Below are 14504 nucleotides of genomic sequence, written 5' to 3'. Positions count from 1 at the left end.
GTTGAGCACCAAATCAGCATTTAAAGGGATAGTTCACTTTGAAATTAATTTTTGATATGTTTTAGCTTACCTCAAGGGCATCCAAGATGTAGGTGTCTTTGTTTCCGCAGTAGTTTCAATTTTGATATTTTTAGGTCAAACCGTTCTTGTCTGTCAGTCATATAATGCAGGTCTATGGTCACTGTCTCAAAACACAAGCACAGAGTCCAAATTAAAACAATTCCCCATCGTCCAAATTAAACAATTCCCCATCATAAGTACACATTGATGGCCTAAGACACGAAACGAGCGGTTTGTGTGGGAAAACGAACAGTATTTATATCGTTGTTATCTCTTGAACACAGCACACGTCCAAATGATCTGACGGCGCGGGCGGGTATAGATATATACATAGATGTCGCCTTGGCTACGGTTTCGTTCCAATGAACTGCAGTAGCGAAGGCGACATCTATGTATATATCTATACCCGCCCGCGCCGTCAGATCATTTGGACGTGTGCTGTTTTCAAGAGATAACAACGATATAAATACTGTTCGTTTTCTCACACAAACCGCTCGTTTCGTGTCTTAGGCCATCAATGTGTACTTACGATGGGGAATTGTTTAATTTGGACGATGGGGAATTGTTTTAATTTGGACTCTGAGCATGCTCTTTGAGACCGTGACCATAGACCTGCATTATATGACTGACAGACAAGAACGGTTTGACCTAAAAATATCAAAATTGAAACTACTGCGGAAACAAAGACACCTACATCTTGGATGCCCTTGAGGTAAGCTAAAACATATCAAAAATTAATTTCAAAGTGAACTATCCCTTTAAGAATGATTTCTGAAGGATTATGTGACATTGAAGACTGGAGTAATGGTTGCTGAAAATTCACCTTAACAATAACAGCTTTACCATCACATTTTTAAATATATTAAATGAAAGTTACTTTAAATTGTAATAATATTTGACAATATTACTGTTTTACTTTATTTTTTATTAAATAAATGCAATTTGGTGAAGATAACAGACTAACGATTTAAAAATCTTACTGACACCAAACTTTTAAACTGTAGTGTTCTTGGGGAGTCTGTTCTGCCTTTAACAGTTTTGGTTAAATCAGAGGTCCATCATCCTGGCCTTGAACTCCATGATACCTTTCCATTTAGCTATTACATTCCTCCTTTTGTTTTTTGTTTTTTTCCCACTCTGTTTGTTTTATGGATCAGTCATTTTCCATCTCAAAGGCATTCTGGCAATTTGGATAGGCCAAGCTCTCAGATAGCTAACAAGAAAACCATTGATGGTGACAGGTAAGATCTCATAATAAACCTCTGAACATATCTTTATCACTTATCTTTTTGTGTGTGTGAATCTATTTCAGCTTTTTCACTATTTTTACCTTTTTTTGTAGTTGGTTTACCCTTTTAGTTTATTTATTTTTTTGCATGTCTGATTATGTCATTACATTTTTTTTTGTATTTATTTCTTTTGCCCTTGACCTCCTTTGCGGTGGCTGTGTTTAGACTCCAGCCCACCTCTATCCTGAGGGGCAGCAGGAGGAGGAGAGAGCCTCCCCTCATGTCCTTTGGCCAGACCAGCTTAGGGGGTTCCTGCCCTAACTCTCCGAGAGCTGACAGGTGCATGCTGGGAGCCCCTCAGAACTTGATTTATCTGCTTTAGTTTGTGCACTGTTGTTTATTGTGATATCTTAATAATACAAAATCTGTTTCTTAAAAATGTTATTGCCATAAATTTTAATTAACTGATAACATTAAATCTCAAAGTTGCACTAGGTGATTATTTGTTATTTTGTTTTGTTGGCCGATACAACAGTGTTCTGATTCGAACACCTACCAGCAAAAACAGTCGGCCAATGAATAAATACCCTATTCACAGATGTATTTGTCACACACAATAAAAGTGTCTAATAATGCGAGGGGTTATGGAGATAATGTGGTCATGTATTCTTAGCGTGACGACCACAATCCCACTCTTTTAATAAAACTGCTTTTGCATGAGTCTTCATCTCATGCGAGTGAACATTATTTTAAGTTAAGGCTGGAATATACAGAGCCCCTAAAGGGACATGAAGGAAAACTTAATGCGAAACTTTGCAAATGCAAAATATATTTTTTCATCCCATCTCATATTTTTTTCCATCACCATGTCCATTTTATTGGCTCTGTAGGAATACAGAGTTGATGCTACAGTAGTTGCTGGAAGTCATAACCAGTCTACAGATACTGGGCAGTCAGAGCTGACAGATTTCTCAAAAAATCATGCATTGTATGATACGCACAGGTTTTTTTTTTTTTACTTCAGACCCTGATTCCATCTAGTTATGAAACATGTTTGATATTTTAAGATGATTTTAGAACACATATTGTTATCATTTGTCATGCACCTCTTAGCTATGAGGCACATGTTTCTGTGTGAGTTTGTTGAGGTTGGAACGATTTGAAAGTCTGGTAGTGTGTAATCTTCAGTCATAGTGTATGATGCCAATTTTTTTCACTGAAACCATTTTCAAAGTCGACAAAGTATTTGATGATGATTTGTTTTAGCCTGTTCAGATTTAAAAAGTTTTGTAGTGTATTCCAGCCTTTAAAGCAAAACATTTTGACACAAAAAGTGGACACAGTTATAAGTGCACCTTTAACAATAAAATGAATAATTTCTCCTTCAAATGTTTTCTTGTTTCTCCGTAACTACATAGTGTATTACAATGAAATATCATCTTTAAATCACATTATAAAATGTTTTTTCTCCTGTATTTTTTACAACAAATCTCTCTTTCCAGAGAACTTCCACGAGGTGGACATTATTCCCCAGCAGGGACCACGTCATTAGGGCGCAGAGGCAGACAACTGCCACAACTCCCTGCAAAGAGCAGCAGTATAGAGCAAGGTAAGCAGTTCACTCTCTCTCTCCCTCTAAATTATTACAAAATCAGACAGCAGTAATCTGAAATGCTATTACCATTCAAAATCACAGCCCAAACCCATGAATCTGTCCCAGTGCCTTTATAAATGCCAGATAATTTCATGACTCCTCTGTCCGTAGCCTTTTTCATGTGCTCCACAAGATCACGCATGTTGATCTTTCTACCTTACTCATTTCTGTCTCTTCTCATGCCATTTCTCATGCCTTCAACCCCATCTTCATGAAGAACATGTCAACAGTAAACCTGAGGAGAAACCTAACTCAGGTATCTCATTCCATTCTCTGCATTTTGCCCTAAAATTGATCACTTGCTTGTCTAGAAGAACTGAACAATATTATTTTTTACTCTGCTGTATATTCCATGTTCAAACCCCACAATATTTGGAACATTGTAGCTCTTCTAAGTAGGTTATTTGCTGGTCAACCAGCCACTTTGTTCCAAAAACAGACTGACCATCTTTAGCTGGTTTGTTCTTGGTCAAGATGATTTACTAGCTTCAAACTATCTAATGACCTGCTTGAACCAGTTAGAAACCACTGTTCCAAAACCACTTCAAGGCAAGACACCACCAGGTGAATTGAGTGACATAAAAATAACTAATAGATATCTGTCAGGGTTATGTCACTACGGTTTATTCTTGTTTGACACTACTACTGTCTCGTCATTGTTTTCGCTTTCCTGTCCATATAAGTTGTTTTGTGTGTGGAGCGTGGTGTTCGGATCTCAGCACTTTGGTCTTGTTTGGTTTCGGTTCTGTGTCAGGGTTCAGGCATTCATAGATTGCGGTTTCAAGTTCGCTCGGGCCATAGTCTCTTCTGTCTGCAAGTGTTATTGTGTTCTGTGTAGCATGTGGTTCATGTTTATATTAGGGATGGGCATTTTTGTCAATTTCTCATTTCGATCATTGACAGGTCTCAAAATACTTGGGGGGCGGGGCGTGTCCGTCATGAAAATGAAAATATTTTAAGACTATTACGAAAATTTATGTTGACAAATAAAAATATGACATGAAAACATTTCTATGAAAACATGAACGTATGACTAGAAAAAAATAACACTGCTAGATTATGATTATCGAAAAAGAAACATCTAAAAGGAATAGAGGCTTGAGGTAAGGCTGAAGTAAATGATCTTCAGTAGACTGAAGCCCATTCTATGACAAATCCTATGAGATTAATAATCAGATATCCTAGATACATAACATAAACATAACATTACAACTTGCATCTGCACATAAGGACACAAATGTGCATGTGAACTTGAGCGTGCTAGTTTTTTACAGTCTATGGTTTGAAAGGGAAACTCTGGATGCGCTCTTCCCTTAACAGCATGCTGATACACGGGCAACTAAAGCACAGAGAATCTACAACATTCTATTACAATCCTGTTCTCATTATAATGCTATATATTGCACTTCATTTTATTTTTCATGAAAGAAAGTGATTACAGTCATCACTGCGCGTTTTCGAAGTCATAACGAGAAACAATTTTAAATAGGCTAAAACATAGTTTTACTGTTAAAAAATGAGAACAAAATAAAACTGCTGCATTATTATCATCAATGATTTTGAAAAATAGCCCATCTAAAAGGAATATGAACGTCTCGAATAACCCAATAATAGTAAATAATGTCGGACATTGCATTTGAGCTGAAATTAAAAAGTGAATGAACAGTCGGTAAACTGCAGCGTTTTGCTAGCTGGTTATTAAACTCACCCAAACACATCTTATATTTGAGATTATTCAGATATAGAGAACATAAAAGTAATTTTACTACTTACATCTGCACAAAAGGACTTGAATACGCACATGAACTTAACCATATTAGTCTGATGTGTAATTCTTGTTGTGGACGCACTCTTCCTTTAACAGCGCGCTGAAAAACTAAAGCACAGAGAATTTACATTTACATTTATTCATTTTGCAGACGCTTTTATCCAAAGCGACTTACAAATGAGGAATACACCAGCAAGCAATTCATTGTGAAGAGGCAAATAAACACAAAAAATGCGCAAAATACAAAATTTCAGACATTGCTTTGAGTAAGCTAGAATAGGGAGGGATTAAAGAAAAGTTAAAGCATTGAATTTTGAAAGAAAAAGTAATAATACATGATGAGGTTAAGTGCTCACGGAAGAGTTGAGTTTCAGCTGTCTTTTGAATGTTGTCAGGGATTCTGCATTCCGGATGAAGGCGGGGAAATCACCAGCAAGGAACAGTGAACGAAAATGTTCTGGAGAGTGATTTTGCCAATGTGTATGAGTGCTGGTAAAAATGTAGGAGAGATGGCTTATAAAAGGTGTGAGGGGATTGAATCTGGAGGGCAGGTGGTAGGATGACTGGAGTGGAGAAGTTTAGATACTTCTGTCTCAGTGAGTGCAGAGAAGGATGAGAGAAGATTTCTGGCTGTGGATGTGGTTGGTCTGAGTTCCTGTGTGTGTAGAGCTGAGAACTGACTGCTGATGGTTGTTGTTTGGTCAGTGAAGAAATTAGCAGTTAAAAATGTGTTCTCATTATAATGTTATGTAGGCTACATACTAGTAGATTAGTACTGCACATCTTGCAGTTAACTGCATTACATGATCAAAGTGATTCCAGGCATCACTGCAGTGCGTGCTTTCAAATCCAGTTTCACTTTATTTCGCTGGTCTGGAACAAATCAGGCCTCAGGAACCGCCTCAAATGCTGCATTTTCATGACTGATCGCCGCTGTCACATACGAGCACTCAAGTAATCTTGCCCATCCCTAGTTTATATTGGCAATGAGCTTTCATGTTGTCATGTTTTGTCATGTGCTATGTAGCACGCGGCTTGTGCATTTAGTTGACTGCGTGCTTTCATGTTTTTATGTTTTGTGTGGACACACAGTCAGTGAGAGCTCTCATTGGCTGCATGTTCTTGTCATGTTTTGTTTGAGCACATGGCTTGTGATTGTGTTCACTGGCCATGTGCTCTTGTTGTTTAACTTGTTTGGTGTGAGCACATGGCTGGTCAGGTTTGTTTCTATGCGCCATGTTCTCTGCTGTCTACTTTCAAACCCCGCCCTTCTTGTTATCTGAATATTTGTTTATTTGCACCACCTGTCCTCCCTCGTTACCTGCTTTGTTTGCTTTCCCTATTCATTCTCCTCGTGTTTGCAGTCCTGTGGTAGATCGTCGTCTAATGTGGGCCATGTTTACTGGCTTCCTGTTGTTTCCTGCCTTGTCCTGTCCCATCCTGCCTTATCTTGCCTTGTTCAGCCAGTCATGTTTTCTCCTACGGGGTAGCTTTTGTTTGTTTTTTGATTTAATAAAAGCCCATCTCTGCATTCTTGAGTCCTGGCCTAATCCCTTCACCCCAATCTGTGACAGAACGATCTGCCCAACATGAGGACTCTGCAGAAAATGGGTTGCTCTATCTACCAGCCTCCACTGCCTGTAGCCCCTCTCCCTATGCATGCTCAAGGTCACAGCATTGAGTTCACTCCATCAACAAGGGACTAGTCTGAGGGAACTCACTCTGGAGTTCAGGAGTGTGGTTCAGTTCAGGCTGGGTTACAATGAGGCGGCTCTCAAGGACTTATTTAACTATGCCCTTGATGAGCCCATTAAAATGTGGAGGTTATTAGGCATGGAGCATCTGTCTTTTGAGGGTTTTGTGGAGTTTCTCACCTGCAGTGGGAGGAAACCAGCACTGTAGCAAGAGGTGCCCTATAATATGGTGCATACCCTTCCTCCTTCAGACAGTAAAACCTCCACTTCTCACCTCCAAGGAGGAGGAGAAACAAGTCCACCTCTAGCCACGCTGCAGCTCCTCCAGAGGCGGCCATAGACGCGGCAGCTCATCCTAGAGACTGCTGCAGACACTGCAGCTTCCCCTGAGGCACCCGAGACCACTGCATCACTCCATGAGGATGCAGAGTGCTTTGCAGCTTCTCTGCGGGCGGCCGTCTATGTCTCCTCGTCCTCGCAAGCCCAGGAGAAGGAGTGGTCCTGTTGCTCCCCCAAGCCCAGTGATCCTGGAGGACCTGACTCTGGTGGTCCCAACCAAGTCCGGTGGTCCTGGAGGACCCCAGACCAATGGTCTCTAATCCAGTTGTCCTGGAGGACCCGACTCCAGTTGTCCTGGAAGACCCAACTCCGGTGGTCCTGCAGGTCCCATATCTGGTGGTCCTGGAGGACCCAACCCTGGTGGTCCCAAGTCCGGTGGTCCTTGAGCTCCCTGTCATGGCCACTGAGGCTGTCCCTGAGCAGCCCGATCTCCCTGTCAGTCTTGTCATGGTCCTCCTGCCTCCCTGTTGGCTGCTTCGACTCCCGATTCTCCTGAACTACCCATTTTCCCTGTCGACTCCCGATTCTCCTGAACTACCCATTTTCCCTGTCTGCCTGCGCAGTTGGCCCTGCCCTTGTTCCCTTCCCTGCCAGCTCTGCCCAATCTCCCTGCACCACTCTCTGCCAGGACTCAAGACACACCTGAGCCTTAATGGTCTATACCCCTGGCTCTGAAGTTCTTGCTTCATTTTGTTGACATATCAGAGTTGTTTACAGAGGGGAACCTCTAGCCGATAAACAGGTCTCCTAGAGAATAGTAAACATATGACCGATGATCTGTCCTGATACTCCTCAGGAACCATTTGGAAGAGTGTTATCATAGCCCAGTGTTGTGCGTGAACGAGTTCAAAAGAACGCGTTCATTGAACACGCTCATTTTTTCGTGAACGTTGAACTGAACGCAACACATTTTTTAATAAAGAACTTGAACGTGAATTAGTTCCCATTATGTGTCATGAACGGCAGACATCACTGTAAATGAACGTTGGAATTTGTTTTCCATTGAAAACTGAGTGACATCTGTTTTCTCTTTTGAAACGCAACGAGAGAAAGTTCCTCCCTCCTGTATCCATAGCAACGCAACGCCGCGTAGCAGGCAACGACGAGAGCGCGGAGGGCTAGAGGAGCGAGAGACAGACCAAAGACGAGAGTGAGGGAAAGCGCTGCAATTTAAAAAAAAATGGCTAGTGGAAGTGATGGCACGGAGACGGACACCGATTCTCCTTATGAACATTTAAAACAATTTTACACTCTTGCAAACCAAGACCCCGACGGCAAAAATCTTACCTTTCTGTGTAAGATATGTCCACCTGCGCAGCAAAAACAAGTTAGGACATCAACAACGTCCTTCTCGAATTTGAAACGGCACATTGAGTTAAAACATCCATCCAGTGTAAATGCATATATGCACGCCCTCGAGGGTCATAAGGGAGGAAAGGGAAAAAAGACCCCCTGCCAACCCCAAACGCAAATGACACTGCCAGCAGCCTTCAAGAGGTCCGTGGTGGTCTCACAGGAGCAGGTAGATAAACTGACTATCGACTACATTGTGGAAGATTTACAACCTCTAAGCAAAGTTGAGAAACCCTCGTTCATCAGACTAGTGACAGGTTTGCAACCAACCAGACATGTGCCTTCAAGAAAGCAAGTGCAGGGACTACTGAATAGAGAATTTAAGGAGGTTATCAATAAATTAAAAAGTGAACTTGCCGAGCTTGATTTTGTTTGCACAACAGCTGATTGCTGGTCAGCTGTCAACAAGGGATTCATGGGCATTACAGTTCATTGGCTTGACAAACATGATCCATCACTCAGGAAATCAGCTGCACTTGCATGCCGTCGTGTCAGGGGGTCACACACATATGATGTACTGGCAAAAGTACTGGCAGAGGTGTACAAGGAATTTAAAATCCAGAACAAAATTGTGTGCACAGTGACAGACAATGCCTCAAATTTTGTTAAGGCATTTAACTGTTTTGGAGAGGGTGTTGCTATTACAGCTGCGGCTGCAGCTGCTGATGAAACAGTGGAAGAGGCTTCTGTCCAGGCAATTGACAGTTTGGATGATGGTGATGGTGATGATGATGATGATGATGGGCTTGAGCCAGCACCCCTCTCAGCGTTAGAGGATCCCTGCCTCCCCCCTCACAGAAGGTGCATGGCCCACACCTTAAATCTTGTTGCTGCCGACACAAAGAATGTAACTGACAGGCAGTACAACACACTGGCGAGGCCTGTGTTTTCCAAAGCATGCGCTCTGTGGAACAGAGTTAAACGGAGCTCAAAAGCCTCAGATTTGGTTGAGGAAAAGCTAAAGATTGGCTTTGTCACTCCAAATAACACACGATGGAACTCAATGTTCCTCTCCATGCAGCGCCTGAGTCACATAGCCACATTGACTCCACAGGCCAGCGACCTGATAGCGCCAGGTGATCCAGCTCCTGAATATGACAGGCTGCTTCTGCACAACGTCTGTGATGAGTTCGGCCTTCGGCGGTTTTCCCCACAGGAGATTGATTTCATCCATAACTTTGTGAGTGTGATGCATCCCTTAGCCGCTGCACTAAACATTCTTCAAGGGGAGAAAAACACATTCCTTGGGTACCTGGTGCCTACAATTGTGCAGCTGAAAAATGACTTGAGAGGGCTGCTGGATGAGAGCTCAAAGCCTACAGCTACAGAAGGTCTGGCTGCATGTCGTCCTCTCATCCAAACCATGATTCAGGCAATCTGCAAAAGATTGGATGACAGGCTTGAAGAAAAAGAGAACATCCTGGCAGCTGTACTACTCCCAATGTTCAAGTTGGACTGGGTGTCGGATGACATTCAGCGCTTGCAGTACAGAGTGATGCTGAAGCAAGAAGTGCAATCTATCTCTGTGGTGGAGTCTGAACAAGCGCAAACCTCTGCAACAGAGAGAAAAAGCAGTGCTTCCTCCTTTTTTAAATTCAGTCGAAGCCCAGTAACAGTCACCAAGTCCGAGGTGGACATGTACCTGGATGCCCCAACTGCTGACAACTTCAATGAGTACACAGTCCTACCCAAGCTGAAAAAGCTGTTTGTGAAGTACAACACAGCAATCCCGTCAAGTGCTCCAGTGGAGAGGCTGTTCAGCACTGGTGGCCAGATATTTAGGCCCAGGAGAAACCGATTGGGAGATGCCAACTTCGAAAAACAGTTGGTGTTGAATGCAAACAAAAAACTCTTTGGACTGACCTGAGGGGAGAAAGAAGTATCCAGGGGGTGGGGTTCAGTTTTCAGTTCGCACTAGTGTAACCATGTTCCTGTAGATCATGTCCCCAGCACTGAATTGAAAAGGTCACCAACTACTGTATGAAAGTTGAAGTTACCTACCTAAAGTTGCATAAAGTTCCATCTTACACAAAGTTACATCTTAAAAATCACTGTTTCAACCATAAAGATACGCAGTTTCCTTAAAAATAAAGTTTTTTGTGCCTTTGAGTTTTGCTTTCATTACCTTCATTCAAGAGTTTTGCTCATTTCATACACACACATATGTATATATAATATCATATATAGCAAATAATATATACATATTTCATATTATATATTCTTTTTTTAATTAAATGCTGGTAGATTTCATTGCACTAAGTATAGAACTGGTCTACCTTGTCTGTACTGCTGCAAGTTTCATCACCTGGTAAGAAACCCACAATTGCAGTGTCATGAGCAAATGTCTACAATGAGCAGCTTCAAAGAACGTATAGTGATTTCTAGCTCGTAGTGTGAAAAAAAGTATTTATTTGAATATCTCACGAAAAAAGTAAAATGAACTGAACTTTGAACTAGTTCAGAATTAAAATTGTGAACTTTGAACGTGAACTGTTCACTTTGAGCATGTATGAACTGAACTTGAACTAGTTCAGAAAAGCTGTGAACTGGCACAACACTGTCATAGCCCCTACTATGTCCACACTTTCATCTCCAGGTATAGACTGGAGGGGCGACAAATTAAGGAGTGAGACGCAAAATCTGAAAGCTTATTCTCCTTGCTGTACTGCCTATTCATGTAAGGAAACTGACTGATGCAGCCTCCAACTAGAAGGGAAGTGTTAAAATGCCATTTCCAATATGAATGTGATTTAACGAGAAGCATATTGATACTTCTCCAAGCCCCATGCCATAGAGGGCGACAGAAGAGGAAGTGGGACGCTCTGCGGTATTAGGTAACTCCTACCTGTCATGTCTAGCATATTTGACATGTGATCACAGAGGGAGCACATAGCTAACACCTCTGCAGTCCTGGTACCAGAGGCAGATGAGTGATCAATGAGAATGTGGGACACAAGTTGCGGTATTGTCCATCATCCATTTTTATTACAGCCCAACTGTTATAGGAGCATATTGCTAATACCTCTAAACTCCCGGCACCAGGAAGAACAGACAGATAAAGGCATGGAACATGAGCAGCGGAATTGCCCATCTTTCCTTTTTCTGTCCATATGAAATATGAAGGTCTATATCCAGTTCACTGGAGGGTACCAGATGACAGAGTAGGACACGGTGGCGTGAAATGCCCAATCTCTTTATCTAAGTCCTCTTTTTATGTGGCACCAGGGAGGCACATCAATATCGACACCATACTCGTAGTATTGGAACAGGCAACAGATGAAAAAGTGATGTGCAATCTTATGATGTGATGTGCATTCACTTCACTACAGCATCGCCCATCCTGCACTAGAATGGGCAGCAGGTAGAAGAGTGGGACGCGACAGCATTAGAGCCCAAACTCTACACCTGCAACACCCAATACACAGGGGAAGCATGTTCATATCATCTCCACAGTGCACGGCAATGGAGAGACAAATAAGGGAGTGATTATAACAATCACTCTACCTCCTCTACAACAGTCTAGCTTTACTGCTAAGGAGACATACTGAGCAGCAATACCCATTGAGTTCAAGGTCAAGACAGACAAAGGGGCAGGGTGCTAACAGTGAAAAACTTTCTACCCTATCTGTTTGAAGCCCTTTAAGTGGATCACAAATGTGAACACGCCAACTCTGCTAAAGAATGTGATTACAAGGGAAGCACAAAATTTATCGCCGTAAACCAAAGGCAATTGACTGAAAAGTGGAGCAAATGTGCAGCCACTTATTTCATATAAAGGCAACTGCGCTTCCCAGGCTCAGGGAAGGATGATACCTGAGCCAGTGCTACTGCAATTATCTAAATGTCATCCAAGAAGTGAACAGTTATGACATATATTATTCCTCTATCTCCTAGCTCAGTGCTGGTGAAATCTTACGCTTCTGCTTCTTCAGGAATCCTGTTTGATATAGGTCACATGAGGACCTACCCCTGAAAAGCCAAAAGAGGACACCAAGGGATCGTCTTTCTTTGCACTTTTGGCTGAGATGACTTCCTTTAATCCTCCTTTGGCTTCTTGTGAGGTTGCCTCCTCGAGCCCCCAGTGACCTGACCTTGTCTCCAGCTAGGGTCAGCAACAGGGTCAGAAGAGGGGGATGTACTGTAGAACCTCGACTGTGGCTGGGGATGTGGTGCATATGCGTTTTGAGATACTCCTTCACCCAGGTTGAGATCCTTGAATAGGTCAGCTTGGTAAGCTTGCAGAACCGACATGGTGTACAAAGCTCCACATTCCTGGCCCACCACCACATAAGCCTTGATATCGGGTCTGGATACGCTGCACTGGGGACAAGATAGCTCACAAGCAAATTTTCAGCCCGTTGCATCCTCGTATAACCATGTTCAGCAAGCCCCTTCATATTAGCGTATCTGTTTGCAAGAGGGGCGTGAACACAGGCCGAGAATGGTTTGTTCCACAATCTCACCACCTCATTATAGAAATTGGGGAGGAAGAGAAGGCTCACAGTTGCGCTTGTTATGACATGCGAGAAATCGCTCATCCAATCTACCTGGTGCAGATTCCTCCCCCCTCCACTGACCAATCTAGCTTTAATTTGGCCGTGGTGCGGGTCATTACGTCAACCAGATCCTCATATGTGGGGGTGAGGGAGGAGACAGAGTCACTCAGCATGTCCATCTCAACAGTTCCTCATGTCAACAACATGCTCTCTGCCAGGTCCGAAGAAGCCGTAAAGCGGGCTTTCGGATCTGGCCTGAGAGCTGGAGAGGTAGTGAATGATGTTTGATAAAGGGATAGACCTGTCTCAAGCTACTCAGCTGGCTCAACCTGTGACCCCCACGATCAAAGTCGCTGTGTTGCCTCGGCAGTGGTGGGACCCAATCCACGGGGAGCAAAACTTGAAAAGAGCCATGTTGGAATGGAACTTTCTCATTGTGAAGTGAACACAATGAGTACAACCAGCCCCCTTGAGGGCTGACTGAGCATGCTCCATTTCAAGACATATAGCACACAGATCGTGAGAATAGTGTGTTAGTGTTAAATATCTTTGTAACACATCTCCCAAATGCACTAGACATATTTTTTTCTCCTAACCGCAAACACACAGATAATCTTTACACGCACAGACAAACATATTGCTTCCTAAAGACAAAGAAGCTGATGACTAGGTGCCCGCATATACCCTGCCGACATGCCTGTGACATCACTGTGGTAGCCAATCAAGTTTGTTGGGTAACATATACATGCTTCAGACACCAGCTCATTTGGAGTGTCCCAATATCATCAACTCCATGACGCAGATTTTAGTTCCACTTCGAAAGGGAACCTTCAGTATATAGATAAGAATAAAACTGAAACTTTTGTTGCATGTAAGTGCTACTGTAGTAAACATTTCTGGTTCACTGCGAGAGAAAAGACTAATTTTGAGAAAAAAAGCCTTTAAAGATAAATAGCAAATAGATAAAGTGTAATAAAATAAACAATTCCAGTATTTTGGATGTTTTCTTTCCACTAGAAGAAGAAGACATGTTATGCAAGCAAAATATCCCAAAATCTCAAAATGCATGAAAAAACAATGGTTTTTGACTGTAGTGTCTTGCCTTAAGCTGTCTTTTCAAACAGGGAAGATTTAATGTGCATTTCCATCAAAAGTATGATTTCCTCAAAAATTCAGTTTACTGTCCCCCTTACTGTCTCATTGTAGCACTAGCAGTGGAGGAGCGGGCTCGTCAGTTGCAGATGAGAGTTCCCTCCTATCGGCCGGGCTCTTCTACAAGCTTTGTAGACCCAGAGGCAGAGCTCAAGAACAGGAGAGATGTGAGTCTTAAACTGGCTTTTAGGTCTCCAACTCATTTGTCTGGCAGTGCTGGTTGATGATTAAATAATTCTTCACAAAATTTAATTATTCGCCCACATTCCTTTTTGTAAGGTTTATTGTTTTTAAAAATGGTTCTAAATATTTGTTGTTTTCCATGGTTTAGATGTATAAAGACCAGAGGAGGAGTTGTGACAACATGTCTGCGAGGTCATCAGACAGCGACATGAGCGATGCTTCAGCCATCTCCCATGCTAGCAGTGCCTCACGGCTGAGCGCCACCAGCTACATGTCCATTCAGTCTGAGAGGCCGCATGGGAGAATAAGGTTAGCCTATAAACATGCACAGAAACAAACACACAGGGTCCACATTTAACACTTGGAAAGTACTGTGTAATAATGGCTAATGTTGGAGTTAATTTGCAGTTATTATTAGAAAATGCAACATTGTACATGGTTTAATTCAAAGTGTAAGAATAATAGTGTGACCGTCATTGATATAAGCAACACAAGCTACACAATCAGACATATAAACCCTCAAAAAGTAGTCTTTTAATGACTAGAAGTTTATAGCATGTCTAAAATGCTTTTGCA

General features: G+C 42.3%; 1 protein-coding gene across 14 annotated transcripts in view; it reads left to right on the top strand.

The window, feature by feature from the left end:
* The window catches only part of rims1b (regulating synaptic membrane exocytosis 1b), a 92762-nt gene that overhangs the window by 67036 nt on the left and 11222 nt on the right, over nt 1-14504 (top strand). For 10 of the 14 annotated variants that reach the window (XM_084394762.1, XM_084394767.1, XM_084394766.1 and 7 more), the window contains 6 exons: nt 1218-1301; nt 1515-1628; nt 2792-2898; nt 3161-3199; nt 13800-13912; nt 14077-14237. In XM_084394762.1, the coding sequence (XP_084250888.1) occupies nt 1218-1301; nt 1515-1628; nt 2792-2898; nt 3161-3199; nt 13800-13912; nt 14077-14237 (618 nt within the window). The remainder of the gene's footprint in view (nt 1-1217; nt 1302-1514; nt 1629-2791; nt 2899-3160; nt 3200-13799; nt 13913-14076; nt 14238-14504) is intronic. The other 4 variants (XM_084394758.1, XM_084394770.1, XM_084394764.1 and 1 more) reach the window with 3 other exon arrangements.

Source organism: Rutilus rutilus, assembly GCF_951802725.1.
Source record: "Rutilus rutilus genome assembly, chromosome: 2".
Classification (NCBI taxonomy): domain Eukaryota; kingdom Metazoa; phylum Chordata; class Actinopteri; order Cypriniformes; family Leuciscidae; genus Rutilus; species Rutilus rutilus.
The sequence above is the reverse complement of the archived record's forward strand: the minus strand, read 5'-3'. Positions and strand labels throughout refer to the sequence as shown.